This window comes from Narcine bancroftii, chromosome 3 (assembly GCF_036971445.1).
Source record: "Narcine bancroftii isolate sNarBan1 chromosome 3, sNarBan1.hap1, whole genome shotgun sequence".
NCBI classification, from domain to species: Eukaryota; Metazoa; Chordata; class Chondrichthyes; order Torpediniformes; family Narcinidae; genus Narcine; species Narcine bancroftii.
Genome location: NC_091471.1, coordinates 276,012,308 through 276,038,352, shown reverse-complemented (window position 1 = coordinate 276,038,352; position 26,045 = coordinate 276,012,308). Strand labels below are relative to the sequence as shown.

The window sequence follows — 26,045 nt, the reverse complement described above, 5'->3', positions numbered from 1 at the left end:
AGAGGTGACTACATTTGGTCATAAAGGGCATGGATAAAGTGCATTCACAAAGCCTTTCTCTAGGGTAGCTAATAAGAGAACCAAAGGGCACAGGTTTGAGAGAAATTTAAGAGGGACTTGCGGGACAATGTTTTCATCTGAACGGCAGACTGTATTGGGATGAGCTGCCTGAGGAAGCTAGAAGTGGGTGCAATTAGAATCAGAATCAGGATTTATTGTCATGAGGAAATCATGAAATTTGGTGTTTTGAGGCAGCATCACAGGGCAAACATTCATATTATGACCATTTTTTGACGTTACAAAAAAAATGAAATAATAATAATAAAAAAAGTGAGGCAGTGTCTTTGGTTCACTGATTATTCACGAATCTAATGGTGGAGGGGAAGAAGCTGTCCTTGTGCTGCTGAGTGCTCTTCTTTAGACTCCTGGACCTGGTAGCAGAGTGAAGAGGGCACAGCCTGGGTGGTGGGGGTCTGAGGATGGAGGTTGCTTTTTTAAGACACCACCTCCTGTTGATGTCTACAATGGAGTTAAATCGGGTGCCTGTGATGTTACAGGCTGAGTTAACAACCCTCTGGAGTTTTTTCTTGTCCTGAGAGTTGGCGGCTCCGTACCAGGCAATGATGCAACCAACCTAAGTAGTCTCTATGGTACACTTGTAGAAGTTTGAGAGTCTTCGGTGACATACCGAGCTGCCTCAGACACCTCACAAAATGTAGCCGATGGTGAGCCACCTTTGTGATTGCATCAACATTGTGGCTTCAGGACAGATCTTCAGAGATGTTGACATCCAGTAATTTGAAGTACTTGACCCTCTCCACTACTGAGCCCTCGATGAGGACTGGGTCATGTTCCCCTGACTTCCTCCTATAGTCCACAATCATCTCCTTGGTTTTTCTGACATTGAGCACAAGGTTATTGTGGAACATTTCATACAGTTCTGGTTGTCCAGCTCTAGGAAGGATATCAATAAGTTGATAGGGGAGTATCTAAAAGACACTAAGGTAGGTATATGGATTGGAAGGCTTTGGAAGGATATTGATCAAATACAGGCAAATGGGACTTCCCTAGAATGCCATTTTAGATAGCATGAACAAGTTGTTCCATGCTATAACTTTATGACTCTATTGCCTAATTAGAATTTTAAAACCAGTGTTGTACAAATCCCAGCTTTTTTGAATTGTGGTTTAATCCACAGTTGCATGAATGGAATTGCCCACAGATTTCATTTTGCATCTTTGGACGTGATTGAGGCTGGATTTCTATCCAATTGGGTGGCACGGTTGACATAGTGGTTAGCGCAATACCTTTATAGCACCAGCGATCGGGTCCAAGGTTTGAACCCCGTGAAGTCTGTAAGGAGCTTGTACATTCTCCCGGTGTCTGTGTTGGTTTTCCCCAAGGGCTCTGGTTTCCTCCCACAGTTCAAAATGTACTGGAGGTGTTGGATAATTGGGTATAAATTGCGCAGCATGGGCTGAAATGACCTGCTATATGTCTAAATTTTTTTAAATAAATTTAATTTCCTCAAAATAGTTATTCAGATTCAATATTCAGAATTTCAGCTAATCAAAATTTTTTAAATTAGCATATTTCCAAGAATTATTCAGCATTCAGTAAATTTTAGAGAACTGTTCTGCAGCCACACCATAATTCCGTTATGTATCATTTCATCTCTTCCTCTTGTGACATTCCCCCCGTTTTCCAGTTCATTTTATTTGTGTGCAATTGCCACTTTAAGAGAACAAAAACCTGCAGAATTTGGAAAGTGACTGTGAACGAGCAGCAAGCTTTGAAGACATGGCATTCCTATATGGGTACATTTGAAGAGGAGCAAGGCTGAGTCTCTAAAACCCAGGTGCAGAGACCATGTGACCAACAGATCAAGACTGAATACAGTTTTGCTTGGGGGGGGGCATTTTAAGAAGGCAGCACAAGAGAAACATCTCTTCAATCTCCTTTGTGGGATTGAGAAACTAACTTTCCCTCATTGTGTGGTTATCAACAGAATTGTCGATTTCCTCCTCGACTGACCCAAAGATGCTGAAGAAGGCACTTATCTAAAAATGATATTTCTCTGAAGTACCTCAACTAGGGTGTTCACAAGTTAATCAACCTTCTCTCACCCCAGGTTTCTTTAACCCACTTCATGAACTTCCTTTCCAGAATTGAGCCTTGAGCTGTTGTGTCTTCGAGTCTTCCACACACACCAATATATTTGTGCATAGTTATTTGTAGATAAATTGAGATAAGTTGGTTATAATTGTTGATTAATAATTAAAAATATTATTTTAAATTTAACACTGTCTGGGCTAATCTTAATTTGCTGCACCAACCCACTCCAGCTTTTCTTAGCTTTTTCTACCCTTGACTGTACCTGGTTCTAATGCCACCTGACCTGAACATTTCTAACTTGTGTTTTTGCATCAGGAATGAGGAGGATTCCATGGCTACATCTTCCATGGTTTCAATCCATAGTCTCAGCAATGGCAACTTGTAGCAATTTCCCCATAGGTATAAAGCTATATAGTAAATTCTGGCCTCTTTTGGCTAACTGTGCCTGAGCGAATTACCTTCCCAAGAACAAAAAAATGTTTCAAGTGTCATTTTGTCCAGATGTTGCTGTTGTGATGCAATTCCTGGCAATATGGACAAATTGTGAGGTAAAAGTTGAATTGTGGGGAGACTTTAAGAGGACAAGAATTGTCTTGTGCAATTGTTGATGACCATGCATATGAACTGATGGAATTTGGATTTTCATCCATTAGAGTTGGCAGCTTTCCCTTCTGTAATGTATTCCATTGGCTTAATTTCTTAATGGGCATTTGAATAGGAAATGGTAACTTGACTTCACAATTGAACTGGCTCTTTTAAAACAAAATTTTAAAATTCTAACAAGTTAAAAACATTTTGAGGAAGTGTTCTTGGATCTAGGATCATGAGCTGCCTACCTTATTTTTTTCGATTGAAAATTCTTCAAAGGTGCTTCATTGGGGGGGGTGGGGGGGTGGGAAGAAAAACCATGTGTTGGCAACATTACATGTTTGGCTTTGAAAGGATAATGAAGTGATTCAAATGAAACTACCAGCATTGTTGCTAAGGAGGTTTTACTCGTCATGATGTAATGGAATGGTGGATGGGAATTGAAGGAAATATTAAAGATTTAATTTGAAATTTCCTTCCATACATCTCTTTTGATCAAATAACAGCAAAAAAAAAGTAGAATTTAAAGGAGGTACATGGAGCAAGGTGTAATATGCTAAAATGTAAAATGGCTACTGTTAATGAATCATGGTTCCAAAAAATTGATTAGTTTTTAGAACACTGTGTTTTAACCCTTTGGACTTCCTGTCCTACTTTTCTATTACTGGTTTTACACCCAACTACTAGCTGGTTCGTGCTGGTGTTCATACTTTAAAGTGCATCTTTGCAAAGGTTGTGAAAACAGCTGCTTTGCCAAGTTCCACAACAAGAAAAAGTACTGGAAGTAAAAGGTAAGAACATTCTAAATTGTTGTTTGAGTATTGAGGTCAATATAGGATATGAACAGGATAGTAACTGCCCAGTTATAATGGGGAACCAATGGCTGAACAGATCAACTACGGTTTACCCATGGATCCAGTCCAGTGTATATATTATGATAGGTTAAAAATGACCAATGAAGGGCCACCGACCAACATGCACAAGATTGTCAAAGCCAAAGTTAAATCATACCCATAAAACCATCAGGTAGAAAAGATGTGTATTCGCACATTTTCCACCAACTGTTTCTGTAATTCATAAATTCTTGAACCTGCACCTTGTTGCCCTATAGTTGCCTGCAAGATGTGCAAAAAAACTGGAGTGATGAGCCATGTGGTCAAAATACATTTTGACTTTAATCCCTTAAATACATGTACATCCTTGTTTACATGTATGAGGTAACCATAATGTGTGAGAGGTTTCTCGTGTTGCTTCCATTGTAAATTCATTTCTGGTTTTAAATTCTCACGGCATGCAGTGTTCTTTTACTGCTCTCTTGTGGTATCTAACAGGAACTGTTAATATTGCAGTTTCCAGTATGGTTTAGTTTAATGTGCAATTTGGATAATTAGCTTTTGAGTAATGTAGTTCCAGAAATGAACTATTAAAATACATTTTGGAAATGATCTAATTAAAATGTATACAAAATTGAAAATAAACATTTTATTTTACCCTGGCTAGAGTGTATGCTGTCTTCAAAAAGCACTGTTGTTGCTCACCTAGGCTACTTTTCCCAAATTTGTGTTCAGAGGTTGACAGACACATGTCACTGACCAGCCTGAGTTGAAAATGTATTTATGTACCTTTGCCGTAGCCTCATCTGTACCTTGGAACTTTCCAACATTATTGTTGGAAAATGATCATCACACCAGCATTCCTCTACAAGGACAAATAGAGATGGACAGTAAATATCCTTCAAAGGGTAATCTACCATTTGTGCAACTTGCAGCAAAAGTCAGTCACTGCCAAAAACATTCCTTTATAAAAAAAAAAACCTCTGAAATGTGCTCAACTCTGCAATCTCTCCTTATCGTCTAAGTCCCCAAGCACTCCCAGCTGAAATGGAGATTTATTTGTAATGCTTCCAGTTTGATAATCTATTCTTAGTTTTCAATGTAGAAGTCTTTGCAATGGTTAAAAAAAAATTCTAATTGATTACCGTCAGCAGCATACAACCTGAGTAGCAGATCCTGCAACATTCACTGGATGTTGATGACGTTTCAGGCTCCGAAACATTGATTATAAATCTTTACCTCCTATGGATGCTGTCAGTTCCTCCAGCATTTTTACTACAATCTCAGTGTCTGCAGACTTTCGTGTTTCACAACGTAATCTTGGCCTTTCGGTTGTGTGCAATTTTACTTGGCTCCTTCAGTTTCTCTTGTGTTCCAGTGAAGATCAAAGCGCCTCTAGTTTTCTGCTTACAACACAATACATGCTTCCAGATTTGTACTGGATTTAACAATCTCAGCTAATGACTGCTGCTACAACTACTCCCTCACTCCAAACTTTACTTTCTCTGCTCTTGCTGTTCCGATTCCTCATTATCCTTTATAATCATTCAATTATTTTCCATCTTCCACCTAACAATGGGTGTTCCTACTTGTTATTTCCTTTTCCATTGAACCCCATTCCTCGCTTTTGTGTTTCCTTAAAATATTAGTTTTAACTTTTTGTAGTTGCGAAGGGCCATTTTGTAGTTAAGTTGCATTTCACAGCTACACTACATTTGCATTATAAAAATTATTTTGTGAAATTCAGATAGCCACTTTGAATTGCAAAGAATGTATTTGTTATGTTTTACCCATTGCCACCATAAGAAATTAATTGTTTATTGAATTTCCTGGTGTGAGAACTTGTGCAAATTCTGTTTGTGTGTAGTGCAGCAGAAGCCATAATTTGAGGGCATAAATGATGTTCACAAATGCAAAGTTTGCAGCGGTTTGGTGTGACATTGAAAACCCTGTCAAATTTCTACAGGTGTGTGGTAGGAAGAGTGCTGACTGGCTGCATCACAGTCTGGTATGGGGACTGCAATACCCTGCAAAAGTTAGTGAATACAGTCCAGGACATCATGGGCAAAGCCCTCCCCGCCATTGAGAACATGTACATGGAATACTGCAGTTGGAGGATCCACACCACCTAGCACATGCTCTTACCATCAGGAAAGAGATATCAGTACCACAAGGTTCAGGAACAGCTGCTATCCCTCCGCCATCAGACTCCTCAACAACAAACTTAGTCAGGGACTCATTTAAGGACTCTGACTTGTGCACTTTATGTATTTCCCCCTTTGTATTGCAGCCAATTTGTTTACAATTTTTGTTAACAGGTGTACATTGTACAGTTTTTGCACTAACAATAAATGGTAATTATGCTTTGCCTGCAGGAAAAAAAATCTTGGTTGTATGTGATGTCATGTATGTACTCGTGCAATAAATGTGAATTGATTAAATTCTTACAAATTCAAGTGTTGTTTGTTGTGAAACAAACCTTGTTATTTGTATAAAATATCTTGTGTAGTCTTGAGATTTACTATTTTTTGCAATTAATGTTTCATTGTCTCAAAATAAAATAAGATGATTTTGTAGCAGCATATTTAGCTGCTACCGTACATAAATGCTGTCATTTCTCTGTAGCGGAGCAAGTTTGAGGTATCCATATGAACTTGAACGTGTCAATTGCCTCTGCTTTTTTTCAATGTTCTCTGATGCTGGAGATCCACGTTGGGGAAGTACAAAATACCAATGATATTGAACTCTGTACTTCCACAAATATTGCTTGAATATGTTTATTGATGCTGCCTTGAGATGAAAGACCATTCTGATGTAAATCTTATTTTTTTAAAACTACTTTATCTTTTTATTTTTCAGGGAAATCCAGTTGCTCAGGAGACTACGACACAAAAATGTAATCCAGTTAGTGGATGTGCTGTATAATGATGAAAAGCAAAAGATATATCCTTTTTATTCTGCTGAGAATATTATAGTTTATACATTAAGTTGGAAGTTAATGGGTATCTACAGACCTATGATTCTTTAAAGCAGAGTAGACCAAGTAATGATGATTTTGAACTATTGTAACCAAAAAATAGACTTTATTCACACTAACTTCTTTACAAAAAGAAAAATCAAAGTTTCCTTTCCATACATTCCCATTATTGTACATTGTAACGTACACTCTTTATTTACACCACTGTGATTCCTTGGCAAACTATTGACTCATAATTGAAGGTAGAATGAAAAATACCTCAATTAGCCCAAAATGTCTGCTGACTTCCTGTGCAGCAAAATGAACACCTATTTATGGTATCTTCATCAACTAACTTAACTTTAAGGGTTTATTTTGTAAACCTGTCATTATTTTCAATTGTTTTATTTGTACATTCATTCTCCAATCAAAAAATTTCACGATTATTTGCAGAAGTACAAACCAATCATGGTTCAAAAAGTTTAGTGTTTAAGTCAAGTTTATTGTCATTTGATTACACAAATCTTCTTCTTTGGCTTGGCTTCGCGGATGAAGATTTATGGAGGGGGTAAATGTACTTGACGAAACAGCGTTCTCTGGTCCTCCATGCAAAACACAAACATGAAGCTCTTAACAGACAAACAATGCATATACAGGACAAGTATTCATCTATTTATTTCATGAACATGTGAGTCTCAGATGGTTCGTGTGAGTAGTTCCTTTGGCATTCTCACCGCTCATGTGGGAAGAAGCTGTTCCTTGGTCTGGGGATGCTGCCTCCAATACACACACCTGTGTCTCTTTCCTGATGGGAGCAACTGAAAGATGCTGTGTGCAGGGTAAAACAATAGCTCAGATTTTGCTTATTCCAGCTTACCTTATTGTGTGTCCATGCCGATGACACACTTGCCCTTTTGTAATCAAATCTGATTGGATTTTCTGGAAGTTCTCATTAGAGTTTGGGAACATCAGGGCTATGTTATTGTCACAGATGTCATGTGGGTCGGTCAGAACAAGCCCTGCTTGCTGGGTGCCTGAAGAAGTATTTGACAGACAACAAGATGTCCTTCTGGCTTTGCCACCTGCCAAGTCCCTTACATTTGGAAACATTCAAAACTAAATTTAAAGAAATAGATTTGTGAAAATTATTACCAGCAGTTAAAAATAAAACCAAGTTGCCCTAAAATATTTTTTTGAAAAGTAAACGCATTACAGCATTTACAATACTTTTTACTTATTTTCGTCATTACTCCTTGTAGTCATAACATTTCTATTGCAATGAGTGGTTCACAGATCATGCACAGGAATTCTCCCAGTAGAAATGGTATGGAATTTCACCAAGTTTCTATTTATCTCTGCACTCCAATGTTGGATTCATGGGAGAATTGAAGGGGGAAAAAAAGTATAGGAGAAACATGAGGGGGAATTTCTTTACTTAGAAGGTGGGAGTGTGGAATGAGCTTCTGGCCAAAGTGGTAGATGTGGGCTTGATTTTAATATTTAAGGAAAAGTTGGATAGCCATATGGATGAGAGGGGTATGGAAGGTTATGGGACTAGGTGGGAGAAGGTGCTTGGCATAGACTAGAAGGGCCAAACTGGCCTGTTTCTGTGCTGTAATTGTTATATGTGGTCTAGCTTGCAGTAAAATGTTTAGAAGCATGTTGTTTAAAAACATGTAGTTGCCACTTGTGCTATCAATGAGAATTTTAGAATCCGATTGATGCAGCAGGTCTATCACAATTACAGATTATCAAAGATATCTTGTGCAAGTCACAACAGCATAGGGAAAATAATGCAAGAGGGCCCTTAAATATTTGAGCAACTTCTGTGATGTCATTTTCAAATTTAATTTCTACATGTTAAAACCTGGTTCAATGTGTTTTGTCTTTCTTATTGTGGATGTAAACAGGAACTATATTCTCGAAGAATATAGTCTTCCAGCTTAATGTGAAGGAAAAACATCTCTTCAAGATGCACGACTCTTGAATTTTGAAAATTTATGACTTGCCGTTTCAATTTTTTTCAGTAATGGAATAATGTTTTTAAATATGGAATTTAAACACTTGGATAAGTTTGACAGATCAATCAAGTGGTTTTTTTGCAGATTTTACCTAATATTGCCTCTTCCATGAAAATGTTTGTCAGTAAAGTCATTATTGAAATGTAAATTCCGTATTTGTTCCCTTTTACCTTAGAAGAATTTGAGCTTTTGAACAAATGTTAAACTGGCAAATTTTAAAAATATAAATTGTAGAGAATGATGTATGATCGGGCACATGCCAGAATAATGATCTATTGCATGTTTTCTTCAGTGATTACTAATCAATGTGAAATCTCTGTATTTTAATTAGCATGTTAGCTGTTAAGCTACATAAAGTTGTCAGAATGTTTGATTTGCTAATAAATTTGTGCCACTCTTTCCTTGACTTGACTAACGTATATGGTAATGGAATATTGCGTGTGTGGAATGCAAGAAATGTTGGACAGTGTCAGTGATAAGAAATTCCCAGTTTTTCAAGCTCATGGGTAAGTAACTTTCTTCAATTATACACTGCAAAGGTATTGTAAATGTATAAAATTAAAATGTATGATTTTTGGATCTGGTATTCAAATACTTAGTGACCTCAAAATTTAATATTATCTTCTTTGATACACTATTACATTATAGAAAGCATGGCCACCAGAAGAACAATTTAATTATTTTCACTTTTTTTGTTGGTTCTTTCAAACTGTTTTATTTAATTTAGAGATACAGTACTGTAACAGGTCCTTCAGTCCCACGAGTCCACACCATCATACAAATCTATGTGCCCAATTAATCTACTAATCCCACATGTCTTTGGAACATGGGAGGAAAGTGTGGCACCTGGAAGAAACGGACAGGGAGAATGTACAGACAGCAGATTTGATCTTGAGTTGCTGGTGCTGCAGTAGCATTGCACTGACACCTATTATCCAATATCTGTAACTACAACAAAAACTGAGCTGGTTATTTGTTCAAAACTAAAGCTAGAAGATGAAATTCTTGTATACGTCAGTCCCATATATTTTCCTAAATGGTGTTGATCATTACCACTGGAATAGAGCTGTCAGTTATAAAGCATTTGCAAGTCTTTGAGTAGTTAATACAAGTTAATATAAGGCAATTGAACAACTGAAAAGTGGCAAAGCAGCAGGTATGGATGGAATCCCCCCAGAGGTCTGGAAGGCTGGCGGCAAAACTCTGCATGCCAAACTGCTTGAGTTTTTCAAACTCTGCTGGGACCAAGGTAAACTGCCTCAGGATCTTCGTGATGCCATCATCATCACCCGGTACAAAAACAAAGGCGAGAAATCAGACTGCTCAAACTACAGGGGAATCACGCTGCTCTCCATTGCAAGCAAAATCTTCGCTAGGATTCTCCTAAATAGAATAATACCTAGTGTCGCCGAGAATGTTCTCCCAGAATCCCAGTGCGGCTTTCGCGCAAACAGAGGAACTACTGACATGGTCTTTGCCCTCAGACAGCTCCAAGAAAAGTGCAGAGAACAAAACAAAGGACTCTACATCACCTTTGTTGACCTCACCAAAGCCTTCGACACCGTGAGCAGGAAAGGGCTTTGGCAAATACTAGAGCGCCTCGAATGCCCCCCAAAGTTCCTCAACATGGTTATCCAATTGCACGAAAACCAACAAAGTCGGTTCAGATACAGCAATGAGCTCTCTGAACCCTTCTCCATTAAAAATGGCGTGAAGCAAGGCTGCGTTCTCGCACCAACCCTCTTTTCAATCTTCTTCAGCGTGATGCTGAACCAAGCCATGAAAGACCTCAACAATGAAGATGCTGTCTACATCCGGTACCGCACGGATGGCAGTCTCTTCAATCTGAGGCGCCTGCAAGCTCACACCAAGACACAAGAGAAACTTGTCCGTGAACTACTCTTTGCAGACGATGCCGCTTCAGTTGCCCATTCAGAGCCAGCTCTTCAGCGCTTGATGTCCTGTTTTGCGGAAACTGCCAAAATGTTTGGCCTGGAAGTCAGCCTTGAAGAAAACTGAGGTCCTCCATCAGCCAGCTCCCCACCATGACTACCAGCCCCCCCACATCTCCATCGGGCACACAGAACACAAAACTGTCAACCATTTTACCTATCTCGGCTGCACCATTTCATCGGATGCAAGGATCGACAACGAGATAGGCAACAGACTCGCCAAGGCAAATAGCGCCTTTGGAAGACTAAAGAGTCTGGAAAAACAACCAACTGAAAAACCACACAAAGATTAGCGTATACAGAGCCGTTGTCATACCCACACTCCTGTTCGGCTCCGAATCATGGGTCCTCTACTGGCATCACCTACGGCTCCTAGAACTCTTCCACCAGCGTTGTCTCCGCTCCATCCTCAACATTCATTGGAGCGACTTCATCCCTAACATCGAAGTACTCGAGATGGCAGAGGCCGACAGCATCGAATCCACGCTGCTGAAGATCCAACTGCGCTGGGTAGGTCACGTCTCCAGAATGGAGGACCATCGCCTTCCCAAGATCGTGTTATATTGCGAGCTCTCCACTGGCCACCGTGACAGAGGTGCACCAAAGAAGAGGTACAAGGACTGCCTAAAGAAATCTCTTGGTGCCTGCCACATTGACCCCCGCCAGTGGGCTGATCTCGCCTCCAATCGTGCATCTTGGCGCCTCACAGTTCGGCGGGCAGCAACCTCCTTTGAAGAAGACCGCAGAGCCCACCTCACTGACAAAAGACAAAGGAGGAAAAACCCACACCCAACCCCAACCAACTAATTTTCCCCTGCAACCGTGTCTGCCTGTCCCGCATCAAACTTGTCAGCCACAAACAAGCCTGCAACTGACGTGGACATTCTACCCCTCCATAAATCTTCGTCTGCGAAGCCAAGCCAAAGAAGAATTGCATTGACTGCCCACTTTAAAGCCTGTCACTTTGAACTTTAAAAGCCATTTTATTAATAAAATAGTTTGAATGTAGATTTGCAGAGTTAAATTCTTAATATAGTTCTTTCTTAATGTTTGGTTATTAATAGACTATGCAGAGATGCATAAATGAAGACTAAAGTAAATTAACACCTTTTGGTTCAGCAAAATAAAATTTAACGTAGAGTTGGAGTGCTTAATAAACTGTTGACAAGTCATTTTCCTTTTGGACCAAAGAAGAACTGTATTAAAAGTGTTTGCATGTATTGAAACAACATTTGTTATATTCTGAGTGTTGCTTACCTAATGCATGATGTTGCCTCTTACCCAAAGTCTATTAACAAAGGCTGGAAAGTTGGATTTTGTTGTAAGTAGATATTCCTTTATTGAGGTTAGTATCTCCCATACATTTTACTTCCTGAAGTTGACTTGCACAAGCATAATATTGACTTCTAACAGCGATGCTCCAATGGATATTTTATTCTGACTTGATAGTGATTTTGCACAGTGATGTATCTCCAAAGACTGCTATTAAAAATCTGGCTTAAAAGAAATCAGACAGAAATCATTACATCACTTTATTTACACATGGTTGAACAACTCTGATTGACCTTGTTTAATTCAATTAGTCAAGTTTATCTTTGAAGAATATGCAAAATATATGTTGTCTGACGCATACAGTACTAAGTAGGTGCTGGTTAATAAAATATGCCAATTAATTGAGTTATATTACCTAATAAATGCACTAAATGGTTTAAATAACATTCCTGGATGTTTGTCCCAGGTAGGGTACAAAATGTTAGTGCCAGATTCAAACCGCATTGCACTATCTGTAAGAAGTTTGTATGTTCTTCCTGTGGTTGTTGTCTATGGGTTTCCTCCGGGTGTTCCTGATTTCTCCCATCGTCCAAAACATACGGAGGTTATTGGTCAATTGGGTGTAATTAGGTGCCATGGCTAATTATTTCTAAACAAATAGAGTAACATGTTTACCAGACAATTGACTTGTTCTGGTATGTTTCTTACTGTGTTGTAGAGATACAACAATATTCTTAATGTTGTATCAGGGACAGAATCTGAATTTCCATTTGTATCTGGCTGGCAATAAACGTTTGCATCTGTGGACCTTTCTGAAGTTCTGGATTTGATATGTTCTGTCATTACTATTATCCTAGAACATTTGTTACTGATAAAATTAAATAAATGTTGTTAACTTGTGAATGTGCTTGTTCAATGTTAAATAAAAACTATTAAAGGATGGTAGATGTTAGAAATGGTAATAATTGATCTTTGAACTTCGAAGTTGGTGGAATTTGCTCATCTATTATACTTTGCTGTTGTGAAACTAATTTAAGGTCCTCGATATCAATGGATACAGTAAACAGAAATAAAAAAATATATTTTTATTATAGAACATACGTATGAAGAACATAGGTATTATTAGGTATTATAGAACATACAAATGAAGAACATATCTTCATTTAAGATACAACAGTACAGGCCCTTTGGCCCATATGCTCCTTACTAAAAAAAAACGAACCCCCCCTCCCCCCCACCCCGTAACCCTCTCTTTTTCTTTCATCCATGTGTCTGTCTAAGAGTCTCTTAAATACCCCCAATATTTCAGTTTCTGCCATCATCCCTGGCAATGCATTCCAGACACCCTGTTCACCAGGATATTGGTCCCCCTCCAGTTAAAGTGTCTTGCACCAACTCTTCAGCCACGCATTCATCAGACAACAATCTTGATATTATCACTCCCTGAGATCCTATTTTTTTAACTTCCTTCCTCACTTCCTAAATTCCCTTTTCAGGACCTCATTATTATCTATGTCATTGGTCCCCATGTGGACCATGACATCTGGCTGTCTCAGGCATTTACTGAGTTATCATTATGAATGTTTTTGTATTTAATGAAAGTTTATATTTTCCATTTTTTTAAGTTGTAAAGGGCAAATCATATTTCTCATTTAGTTCAGCTTGATTTAATTGGTTATCGCTGTATGAAATGTTTCTTAATAATTTTAACAGGTACTTCTGTCAATTAATTGATGGTCTGGAATATTTGCACAGTCAAGGGATAGTCCACAAAGATATTAAACCAGGGAACCTTCTGCTAACAACAGATGGCACTATGAAAATATCAGACCTAGGAGTAGCTGAAGTATGTAACCTTTTTCATATTGTACAGTGTCACATATGCATGCATTTTACTTAATTTAAGATAAATTTGTCAATTAATCAGGAATTGGAAACATTTCCAGCTTTCCATTGTCTTAATTTCTTTTCTATTGACTTAATTGTAGCGATTACTTTCCTTTATGGTCACTTGGAGGACATCAGAATGTGGTTGTTGTTGTCTATGACTCGTTCAAACTTAAGTCGAGTTTTCTAAAGTTTATAAAACGATATTAAACCTTGTTAATGCTATGATCAGTTGCTATGTGTTGTTACAAGCCATTAAAACATTGTTAGATGGTCAGTAGAAGTTGTCAGAACTTTTCTGATCCCTCCATTTCGCAGAAGAACTAAACTGAGCATCTTTCCTCTTCAACATGACTGAGAAACCGCTCTAACCTTGGCTTTAAATGTTACTAGGAGACAGCATAAAAATATATTAAACAACAGCCAGAAAGTCACAAACAGAATTGCTTGTGAGCTTGAAATCCATACTGGCCCCAAATTATTAAAAATAATAATTACTATCACAAAGAAAAAAAATCAATCATAATATATAATAGTACATCGATGAAATTTCAAAAGAAAATAAAAGTCAATTATCAAAGTTTTCTGCCTCTTGTAAAAGATAGATTTTGGTAATTGGTCTGTTCAGAAAGCTAGTTTTAGTCTTGATCCGAACTTGATGTACAAGTCTTCCTTTGTCCTGGATGGTTTCAACAATCTTCCCCATCACCCAGGAGTTTCAAGGTACTGAATTGTCTACAACGATCACGTCCTCCCCAGCCATAAAATTGCGCCTGATCTTAGACCATTTCTGTCACTCCTGCAACAGTGGAAGATATTCTTTCACCCATCTTTTCTAGAATAAACTTGATATAAATTTCACCTGCTTCTATATGCCTTCCTTCTGAAACAAAGGGTTAGTCTTAAGAAGCAAAAGATGGTTCGGGTTGAGTACTTCAAGATCATTTGGATATGTAGAACTCTTAGTGATTGGACAACTGTTGAGGATAGCTTCATCTTCACATAGAACTGTCCTAACACCCTCCTCATTAAGGTTTTATCCATCTCGTAAGGAATTGAGAACCTTTTGCACTGATCTAATCCATCTTTCCCATACACCTCCATGGTGTGAGTTAGAAGGGGGATGGAAGATGCAATGAATTCCTTTCTGAAGTGGTTCATCATTAATCTGATCCTGATTCCAGTCCAGAAGTGCTTTCTTTAATTCGTGTCGAGCACCCACAAAGTTAATATTGTTGTCAGGTCATAGTTCATTTACCTGATCATACCTGGCAATAAAACACTGAAAGGCATTAATGAAGGAGTTTGAGCCAAGTGATGATGCCACTATATTATGCCTCACCAGTAGAAATTAAAAGATGCATAAATGGATGGGTTAAGTTTAACTCCCATTTAATAACAAATTAGCAACAACAGAATTACCTCAATGAACTTATTAACACCTGAACATAAGCCTTTATGGCAACTCTACCTTAACAACAGATATTTATAAGGTGTATGTGGGGGGTGGGGGAAAACCCAGACCATTACAATCCAAGCACAAAATGCCCCAAAAGAAAACTGTCAAAACAGTCATGTCAAGTCCATCAGTCAAAAAGGAATGGCTCGCAAAGTCTGGTCTCCAGGCTTGGGATTCTTAGTTTGGTTGCACACTGGTCTTTTAGATGGACGTGAAGACAGATGGCCATGATCACTGTAGACTTACGACTTTTGTGAGTTTCGAATGTGGCAACACCCACTTTTAATTTCTTCACACAGGAATTTTCACCCAGTGACCTCCGAATCACTACATGAGGTTCATGCCTCCAAAGCCCATTTAAGGGTTAACAAGAGACCTTCTGTCACACAGGTCTTCGCCTCTAAACACTGTCTTGGATCGTCCAGTGACTCCTGTCACACGAAGTCCTCCTTGAAAGGGAATTGGGGAAGTCCAGGTCGGTCACAGACACACTCTGGGTATCCAAGAATGGTGAAAACTGCTGTCAGGACAACAGTGCTGGCACCCACAGACAAAATAGCTCCGTCTTCTTTCTCCCACTGAAACTTCTGGGTGAGCACACTGACAGTCTGACTGCCCTCCAACCAACTGACAAACCCGTTCAAAACCTCAGTGCGCTAGGCTCTCCAACTGCCCCAGTACACGCCTTCAGCTCCCCCTATTGGTGGAAAGAGGTGATCAGCAGTGGGCACGTTCTCCGCGAGCCCACCGGCTTCCAACGAGTGGCTCTTGCACTTTGACAGCCGTCAGCTTTCCCAGCACAAGTCACGGTTTTCATTCGGTGCTTTCACCTGGTGGAACATTGCTTCAGTGTCTGTAGTGATGATGACAGATTCTTTACAGAATCAACTATCAACATACTGGTCAAATCTGGGCCCTGTAAGAGTTGAGAATTTAGTGAAACTCCCCAAAACGTTGCCCCACAATCAAACCCCACTTGTTTTCTTTTTCTTTTGTGGATGCAAAACTCGATGGTGTGGTAAGTACCATTTTTTGCCGTCATTACATTCAGATATAACCTGATATTTTCTCTGCATAACCTTTAAGTATCATGTCCGACATGCAGTTGGTGTAGTCTGAATGAAAGGAAGAATCTTTCTTGAATCTTCTCTTTAAATTCCGTGTACGTTGCTTGACAACACTTCTATTATCAGGCATGTATATTTTACCTTTACTTTAAAGGTAATCCAATGCAGTAATGATCATTAACTATCTTGGCAGTTTTTGACACAGAATCCAAGAACTGCTGGTCTTCCTGAGGTACGCTTCCAATGGCCTTGATGCTGCTGTTGACAATTGTATCTCCTTGAGTTCAAAATGCTCTAAACAGAGCCCACTCAATCCAGTCCAAATCCAATTTCCAGCTTTCCATTGTCTTAATTCCTTTTCTATTGACTTAATTGTAGCGATTACTTTCCTTTTTGGTCACTTGGATATCAGAATGTTGTTGTCTATGACTCGTTCAAACAAATTCATACTAAAATTAAATTGAGTTTTCTGGAGTTTAGTAAATGATTTTAAACCTTTTTAACATTATTATCAGTTGCTATACATTGCTAGACAGTCAGTAAGAAATTGTCAGAACTTTTCTAAACCCTCCATTTTTCAGAACAAAAGAACTAAACTGACCATCTTTATCTCTCTAACATGGCCGAGAAATCAGCTGTAACCTTGCCTTTTAGATGTTGCTAGGAGACAACGTAAAAAAAATTAAACAAGTCTCGTCGTCGCATTTATTTGTCGTTCATACCATAACCATTGCAGTGTACAATGAAAACAAGATATTGTTTCTCCGGACTGTGGAGCTGATTATTTACATGGCTAAGTTACAATAGAAACTTTTTTTTAAATAACACATCACTTGTAACATGATATTTATTTAACTGTGACTCTGGAGTTCAGAAACCTAATGGCTTAGGGACAAAACTGTTTTGCAATCTGGTCATGAGACCCCAAATGCTTCGGTACCTCTTCCTGGATGGCAAGAGTAAGATCAGGTTGCAGGAGGGGTGTGTGGAGCTCTTCACAATGTTTATGCTTTCGACAAACAGTGGCTGTTATAAATGTCTATTGTGGCAGGAGCGAGACCCCAATAATCCCCTCCGCAGTCTTTACTATCCACTGCAGGGACTTGTGTTCTGAGATGGTACAATTCCCAAACCAGGAAGTGATGCAGTTACATTGGATGCTCTCAATGCATCTCCTGTAGAATGTAGTAAGGGTGGAATCTGAACTTGCCTCAACCTCCGCAGGAGAATATTCCATCATATGCTTTGATAATTCAGCAAGGTTAAAGAACAACAACAACTCCATATTTGACTAATACAGTCAAAGGCTATTGTGTGAGGAGGAAACATGGCCTCCTTGTCTGACTGGAATATGTGGAAGTAAAGGTGTTGTTGGGCTGCCTTGGCAATGGATTTGGTACTGGGGGACCAGGAGAGATTTTAACCAACTAACCTAAACCCCAAAGAAAGAAAAAAATAGAAAGGAGATATAAACCACAATAATGTAATTAATTACCATGGATTAGAGTAACACCACTACAGAATGTTCTCTGCTATATTATTTTGGTTACAACCTTAAAACGTCCATTCTCAGTGGAATGTAATACACATCCTCATTATTGATAGAGACATCAATGACTTGTGTGCCCTCAGAAGTTGGAACTCCAATAGTTCTGCAGTGAATAAAGAGGAAGGAAAGTCTTTACACAATTTTAGTCTAGAGAAGACGCTGAAAACTTTCACTTGCCACATTCAAATCTTGTGTTTGCTTTTACATGTCACCCAAGTCCCTGTTAAAGAGGCATGAAAAACTATCAGCATGGATCTGTGTGCCTAATGTGAATTTGCTGAGGTATCTCAGAAATTTTTAAAAACGTATTGGCATCGGAGTTGTAGTTTACCAGTTTAGTGGAATTGTCCACTCACCCATACTTGTTCCTGCTCTGATTCTGGTTTTGGTGCAAGTTGGCAAATTCTTCACAAGCACAATTTTTTTTGCATCGGCAAGTCCTCCTCCAATTGAGAATCAATTTAAAATGCTAAACATTTCAAGCAACCTGGGGACATTCTATAACTATTGACTTGATGCATTCATATTCTTTGACTTGCAGAGAGATCAGCATTCATCTAGAATCTCCTGAACCCCAATAATGCCAGGGAACTTCAAATAGATGGCAGAAGTTCCATGATATGAAATTTAATGGGTATTTTACTGGAGAATATTCCATTCCACCAAGGTGTGGGCTTTTGGCTCTTGTTTCTTCCCCTCCTTCTTCCCTTGTCGCCTTTCTCACAGCGCTCTCTCTCACTTTTCACTCTGTCTCCTTTCACAAAGCCAAATTCAATTCTCACCTCTCCTCTTATCATATCTAATTAACACATTTTGTTGTCTGGACTCTTTTCCCTTGCTGGTCTTCAGTCTTTATTCTGTCGCCTTCCTGTTCATTGCTTATACCTTGAAAGGGTTCAGGCCCAAAATGTCGATAATGTACCTTTATCTCCAAAGGGCACTGAGTGCCTGGCTAAGTTCTTCCAGCATTTTTGTGTTTTTATTACAATCACAAATTGCAGACTTTTGTGCTCCTGTGATGTGTCAATTTAGGTTGGTGTGGCCAGAATTTTCAAGAGTTAGAGGTATTATTCTATTACTTCATATTAATCTGTTGAATCAATTGCTCTCTTAACCAGTTTCCTTTATCTCCCCTTCCCAAATCCTGATCTGGTCCTAAGCCCACACCTTTCTGTGGCCTCTGAACTAATTTTGTCCATCACCTGCCAAGACTGTTGCCAGTAAACATTGATACTGAACTATAATCATTTTACTCTGTCATTCCTTTCAAAACCTCCTTCACCAACACTCTTTAAAAATTTAATCCTTAATCCATTTGTACCTTTTCTTCCAATATACCTGATGCAACTTTATCCCATAGTTTGGAAAAAGAGTGAAAATTTTTTTTTAAAGTGCAAATGCTAGAAATATGAACAAAAACCCTCTCAGCAGGTCAGGCAGCATCTGTGGAAATTAACATTTCAGGTCGAAGAGCCAAGCACCCAATATTTTGATCTATACCTGTTTCTACAGATGGTGCCTGGTTACTCAATCTAATAACAGAGAGACAGTGAAGATTTGAGAAAATACTGAATTAAGCTGTGGCTGAACCCACGTCTGCAGGCAATATTCCCAATCCGCAGGAGCGCCAGAATTTTGCTTATCTCTCCATTAGCAGAGTGTTTTTTCTTCCTACTCCTGCATTGGTTCTTGCTAAATTTACTGGTTATTGCTTCAATCAATGCAGTTTTTGCTTTAAGAGGTGCCAAATAGTATGTAAAGAATAACTAAAAATAAAGTTAACAATCAGCTCTGGTTATTGTACTTCAAAGGTCAGCAGATCATTTACTTTGTTCTCCATACTGGACTTGGTTTTGAAGTTTCTCGATGGAATCCTTCTTTTGGTACAATTTAAATTTGGCAAGTATTTTTCTTGGACAAAATTGAATTAGCATAAACCTTGTTTGAAAGTCCTTGGGCAGTTTCAAACATGATTTTTTTAATTAAAGAACCCTTCAGAGATTTTAAATGGATAATAGAAGAAAAAATGTGGAAAAGAAACATTTGAAGAAATTATAGCTAACCAGAATGAAAAGTTTTTATAAAATCAGTGCCTGGGAATTTCTGTGCTGCTTTGGTGTAAATGCAGTGAAATAATAACATTTTGGTCAGTGCCTTGATGGTTTGGTTGCAAGTTACCAAATGTTTTTCATATATTGGACAATATGCTTATTCTAGGTTCAGGAGAGAGGCCACAAAGCTAATCAGAGGTCAAAAGGGTGTTTTCTGCCTGGAATTGACCTGTTGAATTTTTCAGTTGACATCATTTCATCTGGAAGTGTGTGATTCCGATTTATCCCAAGTTAAAGCAAATTTCAGTTATGTGATGGTGGGGAAAATCTACTCTGCCACCTACTTTATGCACGTAGTTGTTTTGTCTTGTTCAGGAATTGCTATCAGTGAATGATTTTAAAATTTAGGGATGCATCTAAATGCATTTAATATACAGTAAAATCCTTGTTCTCCATAATTCAAGCAACCGGCAAAAAAATCGTGGAAAATATATTGGGGATAAAGTGTGAAAGTTTAAAATTAGTGCCACTTAGTGGTTAGTTTGTCAGTCATGGACATGTCCACTTATCCAGGATCGATCAATCCCCATGGGTTCTGGATATTGAGGGGTTTTATATTATGTTTATTCAAATTCAACTAAATGGAAGTTTAGTTTTGGTAGCTGGCCCACTTTTATTCATGTTTATCACTGTTTCCTTCAGAAGAACAACAGCTGATTGCAGTTATCTATTTTCAATGTCATAATTTTTTTAAATAATGCTAGAAGCTGACCTTTTAACAATCTTGGTTGGATTGGATACTAGGTTAAAAGTGGGGGAAGACCATTAATTTTGCACTTAATCAGAAACCACCATAAATTAAAACATTTATTGCGAGGTGAGCACAGAAAAATATTCTATATTTAAAATAAAAATTGTATTGCCCTTCCGTCTCCCATTCTGGTTTCATCCACCTCTACCCACACATTTCACCCACTGGATCCTCTCTCAATCTTTCTCGCCCCTCATGGTTCCTTTTTCACCATTATTTTCTTTAAATGTTTGGATTTGAGGTCTTCCTCAATCTCTTGCATTTTTGTGTGCAATTTCCAGGGTGTGTGTTGCACATCGATTTTTAAATTCAGTACAACTCTGGTTATCTGAAATGGTCGGCACTGGCCCTATGTCAGATGAAGGATTTCTCTGGAGAACTGGTCATTTTTGAAAAGAGCCCAGTAGCAACAGCAAATCGTGTAACAGTGTTAAAAATACAACAAACAACAAGGGAAGGCTTTTTAAGCATTAAAGTAATGTTTATATCTCTCCCAAAAAAAATGCTCGCCACTGCCAATCAACGGCACCTCCCCACTGGTGCCCTGCTTCCACCAGAAGCACGAGATCCCTGGTCAGTTTGGCTTTGAGATAAATGAGGATTTTGGAGAATCCGATTTCAGGTAATTGGGTTGTACTATTGTTAAATATAAAATGTATTTTTGAAAATTACAAGATTCAACAAATTTCAGGAAGCAATGAAGGTGAAAATGGAACATTGTGAATTGTAATAATTTTTCCTTGCATCACCAGAAAGAATAACTCCTGCATTCAATTCTCCACATCACAGGCATTACACCCTTTTGCAGAGGATGATACATGTAGGACGAGTCAAGGATCACCAGCATTCCAGCCTCCAGAAATTGCAAATGGACTAGACACATTTTCAGGGTTCAAGGTGGACATTTGGTCTGCAGGAGTGACATTGTAAGAAATGTTTTGTTTTTTTATGAATAAAAATAAAAGAATCAACATTTTGAGGGTAATGTATAGAATTCTTAACTGAATATATAACCAACTTCTGATTTGCAGAACAGAGTTGATGACTTCTTCAGCACAGGGCTTGATAAAAGGTCATTGATCTGAAATGGGTATTTTTTTTCATTCTCGCTCTGCAAATGCTTTGTGACCAACTGAATATTTTCAGATATTTCTGTTTTTAAGTCAGATTCTTATAATCTTCAGTATTTTATTTTTAACATTTTGTAGATTCAATCAATCAAGGCTTTACTGAATTTTGCCAGTGATTGATCAGATATTATTAATCCATAGAAAGTAGTTTATGATGATGAAAGAATGCTTCTTTTATCTGGTAGAAACATTCAAGTTTCAATCCTTGCAATTAAATCATTCAATTTATTTAGGCATTTTTTTTTATTAAAAAAAGCACCACATATTTCACTGTTGCCATATGTAAATTTGCAAATCTATAGATTTGTAAACTGAAATGCAACTGAATTTTTATGCAAACTCCCATGATTTTTGTTTTTCAGATATAATATCACCACAGGTCTTTATCCATTTGAGGGGGATAACATCTACAAATTATTTGAAAACATAGGGAAAGGGGAGTACACCATTCCAGAGGAATGTGGACCGTTGTTGACAGATTTATTGCGAGGTGAGCACAGAAAAATATTCTATATTTAAAATAAAAATTGTATTGCCCTTCCGTCTCCCATTCTGGTTTCATCCACCTCTACCCACACATTTCACCCACTGGATCCTCTCTCAATCTCTCTCGCCCCTCATGGTTCCTTTTTCACCATTATTGCCTCTTTACTTATCAGGTTCCAGCATTGGTAATCCTTTATCTTCATTCACCTTCACCTTACTGTAGCTCATCTTGCTCCTCCCACCCCTCTGCCTTTTTTTTTTGTCTGCCTACCTGTCACTCCCGGGTACCTACTCGTCTGCCTCTATCTCCTAACTCCATACCTTGCTCTCCTTCTGTTCATCATCCTTCACCCCTCCATGGTTCAGCAATTCCCTACTAGCCTTTCTCTCACTTCTCCCACCATGGCTATCTTTCCTCTCCATGATCAGTCATGATGAAGGGTTTCAACCAAAATCGGTGACAATTCTCTCTGCCTGCACAGATCCTGCAGGTCCCACTGAGTTCCACATGCAGATTGTTTTAGTGCCTTAGATCACACACCCTCTACAGTCTTGTGTCTAGAAAAAAACATAGTTTTGTGAAAATTTGGAAAGATGGACTTGAATTTTCTTCTCAACTGCCTTGTTCGAGTATCATTCTTTTGAGTGATAAGTGCACAGCATTGAAATGCCACCTTCAGTTAAAGTGAAGTTAAATATGCTCTTGATTTTCATGATACAGCTCTCATCTCTATGTTGAGTGCTAAGTAATTAAGTTTCTTAGCAATGATTAAATAATTTTTAAAAATTAAGACGAGTGTTTTGCAGTAGACGCAAGGAAAGGGAAATGGAGACAAGTGCTGGTCTGCGTCAGCAAAAACATGTCTGCTTCCATTTTAAAAAGAAAATGAAAAGTTTCTTGAAGTAAAGAATGAACTGAGTAGTAAATTGTTCCAGCACAGTTAATGAGGTGCCAGTTCTGAGTATGCCTAAATTTGAATATTTATTTTGGGATGGTGCTCGACTTAAGCAAAGGATGTATTTTGTATAATAAGACATTTTATTCCCTGGCAGATCAGAAGCAATACCATAATGATACAGTAGGTGGCGTGATGCATTGATAAGATGACAAATGTTTTTAAATATTTAAAATACAACTACAGGGATCTCTCACTGTACAAATGGTTTATATTCCATGAATATTTTTCTGCACAGCAAAATCAACAAAGCAGTTCCCATGAGTTTTAATGTAAAAACGTTGGTTGTACTTCAGCGCTCAAGAATTTCAGTTTAAAACACCTACAAATTTGAAAATGTGTATCTGAGATCATGTTTATTATCAATGAAATCAAGTGACAGAATAAAAGTTTGCAACGTGAAGCGTACCAAATGTGTGCCTCTTTGTTTTTCTCCATAAATAGTGTTTTGGTTTATGGATAACTTCAATATATCACTGAATTTTGGGAGTTGTTGGCTTACAAGTAATACTGGTGGATCACTCTGGCATCTTGTAGATTGTTTTTAATTTTCCTCTCCTTTGAGGGTGGTGATTTGCAGACTTAGTTTTTCCATCCATTGTTACTGCCTGATCTGCCAAGGGATCCCAGCATTTTCTATTATAAATTTATGGTGTGTGGTTTTTAATGTTGTAGTTGTGAAAGGACCATTCAGACTTTTGCTGTCACAACTAGCTGGTGTTTCTTCAACTTGAGCAAATGGTAACAAAAATGTATTTAATGGCAACAGTATTTGAGATGCGCTAACAAACCGTCAGTCTGCTGAGGATGTACTTTATGGTAATAAACATGTTTTATTGTCTGTTTATTTTAGAACTGTGATGAAAATGAAATTTCTTCTGAATTTTCTCAGTTTCTACTTTTTCCATAATAGCACATTGATCAAGGTATCAAGTTACTCTATCAGTAACATTTGCAAAGAAATGGAATTATTCCTTTGAATAATCCTATCAAACATTAGTGTTAATATGGTTGATTAATAACTTAATTCTCATAGTACATATCCAAGTGCCAGAAGTATTCATGGCTAGAATGATGATTAGCAATATAATGATGTTTTACTTTTTACTGATTTCTCAACTGCTTCAGTCATGTGCTTTAAGTGCATGCTGATAAAACTTACTGTAATATACCGTGGTGGTACGGTTAGTGTAGAGGTTGGTGCAAGGGTTGGAATCCGGTGTTATCCATCAATAACGTGTTTGTGTTTTCCCTGTGTCTCCGCGGGATTCCTCCAAGTGCTCCAGTTTCCTCCCACCTTTCAAAACATATGGCTAATGGGGGTACTTGGGCAGCACGAGTTTTTGGGCCAGAAGGGTCGGTATAAATTTTTTTTTTAAATTGTAGCACCGAAAAATGGAACTAATTCTATTTGAGATGAATCCTGATCTCTTATTTCTGCAAACAAAATTTGAAATACTAGATCAACAATGAGATAAGCAAGTTCTGGCATAGTACAGTATATGCACGTATTTAGTAAGAGTAAAGTCTCAATAAATCATAATTGGTAATTTCTAGATGGCTACTTGAAACCTGAATTGATGTGATAAAGGATTACTACCACCTTTATTCAATATTTTGCGCAACATTGATATATTTTTATTAATTTGCAACTAGCCCCACTGATTTTTGAGTACTCCACTTTAGTGATTAATCTTTTCATTCTCTTCAAGTTCCTTGCACCATTATTTCTTTTCCTTTTGTGCTATAGCACTACAAATTGACCTAGAAAATATAAGACTTAATAAAATTACAAAAATGCTTGAGGAGCTCGGGTCACACAGCGACCATAGAAGGTGAAGAGAAATAACCAACATTTTGGCCTGAGTCCTCCTTCAAGCGACAGACTCGAAACATTGGTTATATAGGTTATAAAGTATATCTTTACTTCCTATGAATGCTGCAAACCTGCTCTCTTCCTCCAGCATCTCTTGTGTATTTACTACAATCACAGTGTATGCAGACTTTTGTGTTTCACAAAGTCTTAAATTATACTTTATGTAACTAAGAAACACACAGAAATGTTGGTGATTTTTAAGCAAATTATCATTGTTTTATATGAACACATTTTTTATCCTTGCAGGTATGCTTGAATATGATCCTGTGAAAAGATTTTCAATACAACAGATTAGACAGCACAAGTAAGTTTCTTAACATCAACAAAGAAGGTGAATTCTAAAGTAAATTGGGATTTAGGAGTAGCTTCCTTTTATCAAAATAAAATCTATGTAATAGAATTGAATTAATGTTTGCATTGGATACATGTCTGTATGTTTAGGGAATCTTGGTGGTAATTTTCATTTTTAAGTGCATTTTTCATCATATTATTGAGTTACTCAGATCCTTACTACTTGTTCACCAAATTCACTGTCTCTGTCCGAATCTAGGGTTTACTCTATCCACATCAATCAGAGGCAGTGACTTGCTCTTTTGAACTAATGCCAATTCTGCCTTGAAGTCATCTACCCTAGTCTTTTTTTTCGCTTTGTTGGGACAGTTTTTCTTATACTGTTGTGGACAGGTCTTGACTCCATGTCATCTTCTCCGCATCTGTACTGATAACTAAAACTTTTGCAAATGCACCCAAGAGGTAGAAAATTAGCAAAACATGTAAAGCCTAATTTGGAGCTAAGATGCAAGTTTGACATTTAAAATCAAAATGTGTATGTTGTATTCTCTCTCAACATTCTAAAAATATATAATCTCTTGTTTAATTGACTTTATCATATTGCACACTGAGAGCATAACCTTTTCCTGGTTCCTCAAAGATGTATTTAATTTTAGTAATACATTTGCTAAGTACTGTTTAAGTGGATTGTTTCCTAGTGTTTTAAACTGCTCAAAAAATATTAATCCTTTTTGAGGAAGTTAAT

The 26,045-nt window shown here is 37.9% G+C and overlaps 1 protein-coding gene across 4 annotated transcripts in view; it reads left to right on the top strand.

The window, feature by feature from the left end:
- The window catches only part of stk11 (serine/threonine kinase 11), a 98,194-nt gene that overhangs the window by 19,437 nt on the left and 52,712 nt on the right, over window positions 1-26,045 (top strand). For all 4 annotated transcript variants that reach the window (XM_069928190.1, XM_069928186.1, XM_069928189.1 and 1 more), the window contains exons 2-7: window positions 6,396-6,479; window positions 8,930-9,019; window positions 13,451-13,583; window positions 21,351-21,487; window positions 22,054-22,181; window positions 25,256-25,313. In XM_069928190.1, coding sequence (XP_069784291.1) covers window positions 6,396-6,479; window positions 8,930-9,019; window positions 13,451-13,583; window positions 21,351-21,487; window positions 22,054-22,181; window positions 25,256-25,313 — 630 coding nt within the window. The remainder of the gene's footprint in view (window positions 1-6,395; window positions 6,480-8,929; window positions 9,020-13,450; window positions 13,584-21,350; window positions 21,488-22,053; window positions 22,182-25,255; window positions 25,314-26,045) is intronic.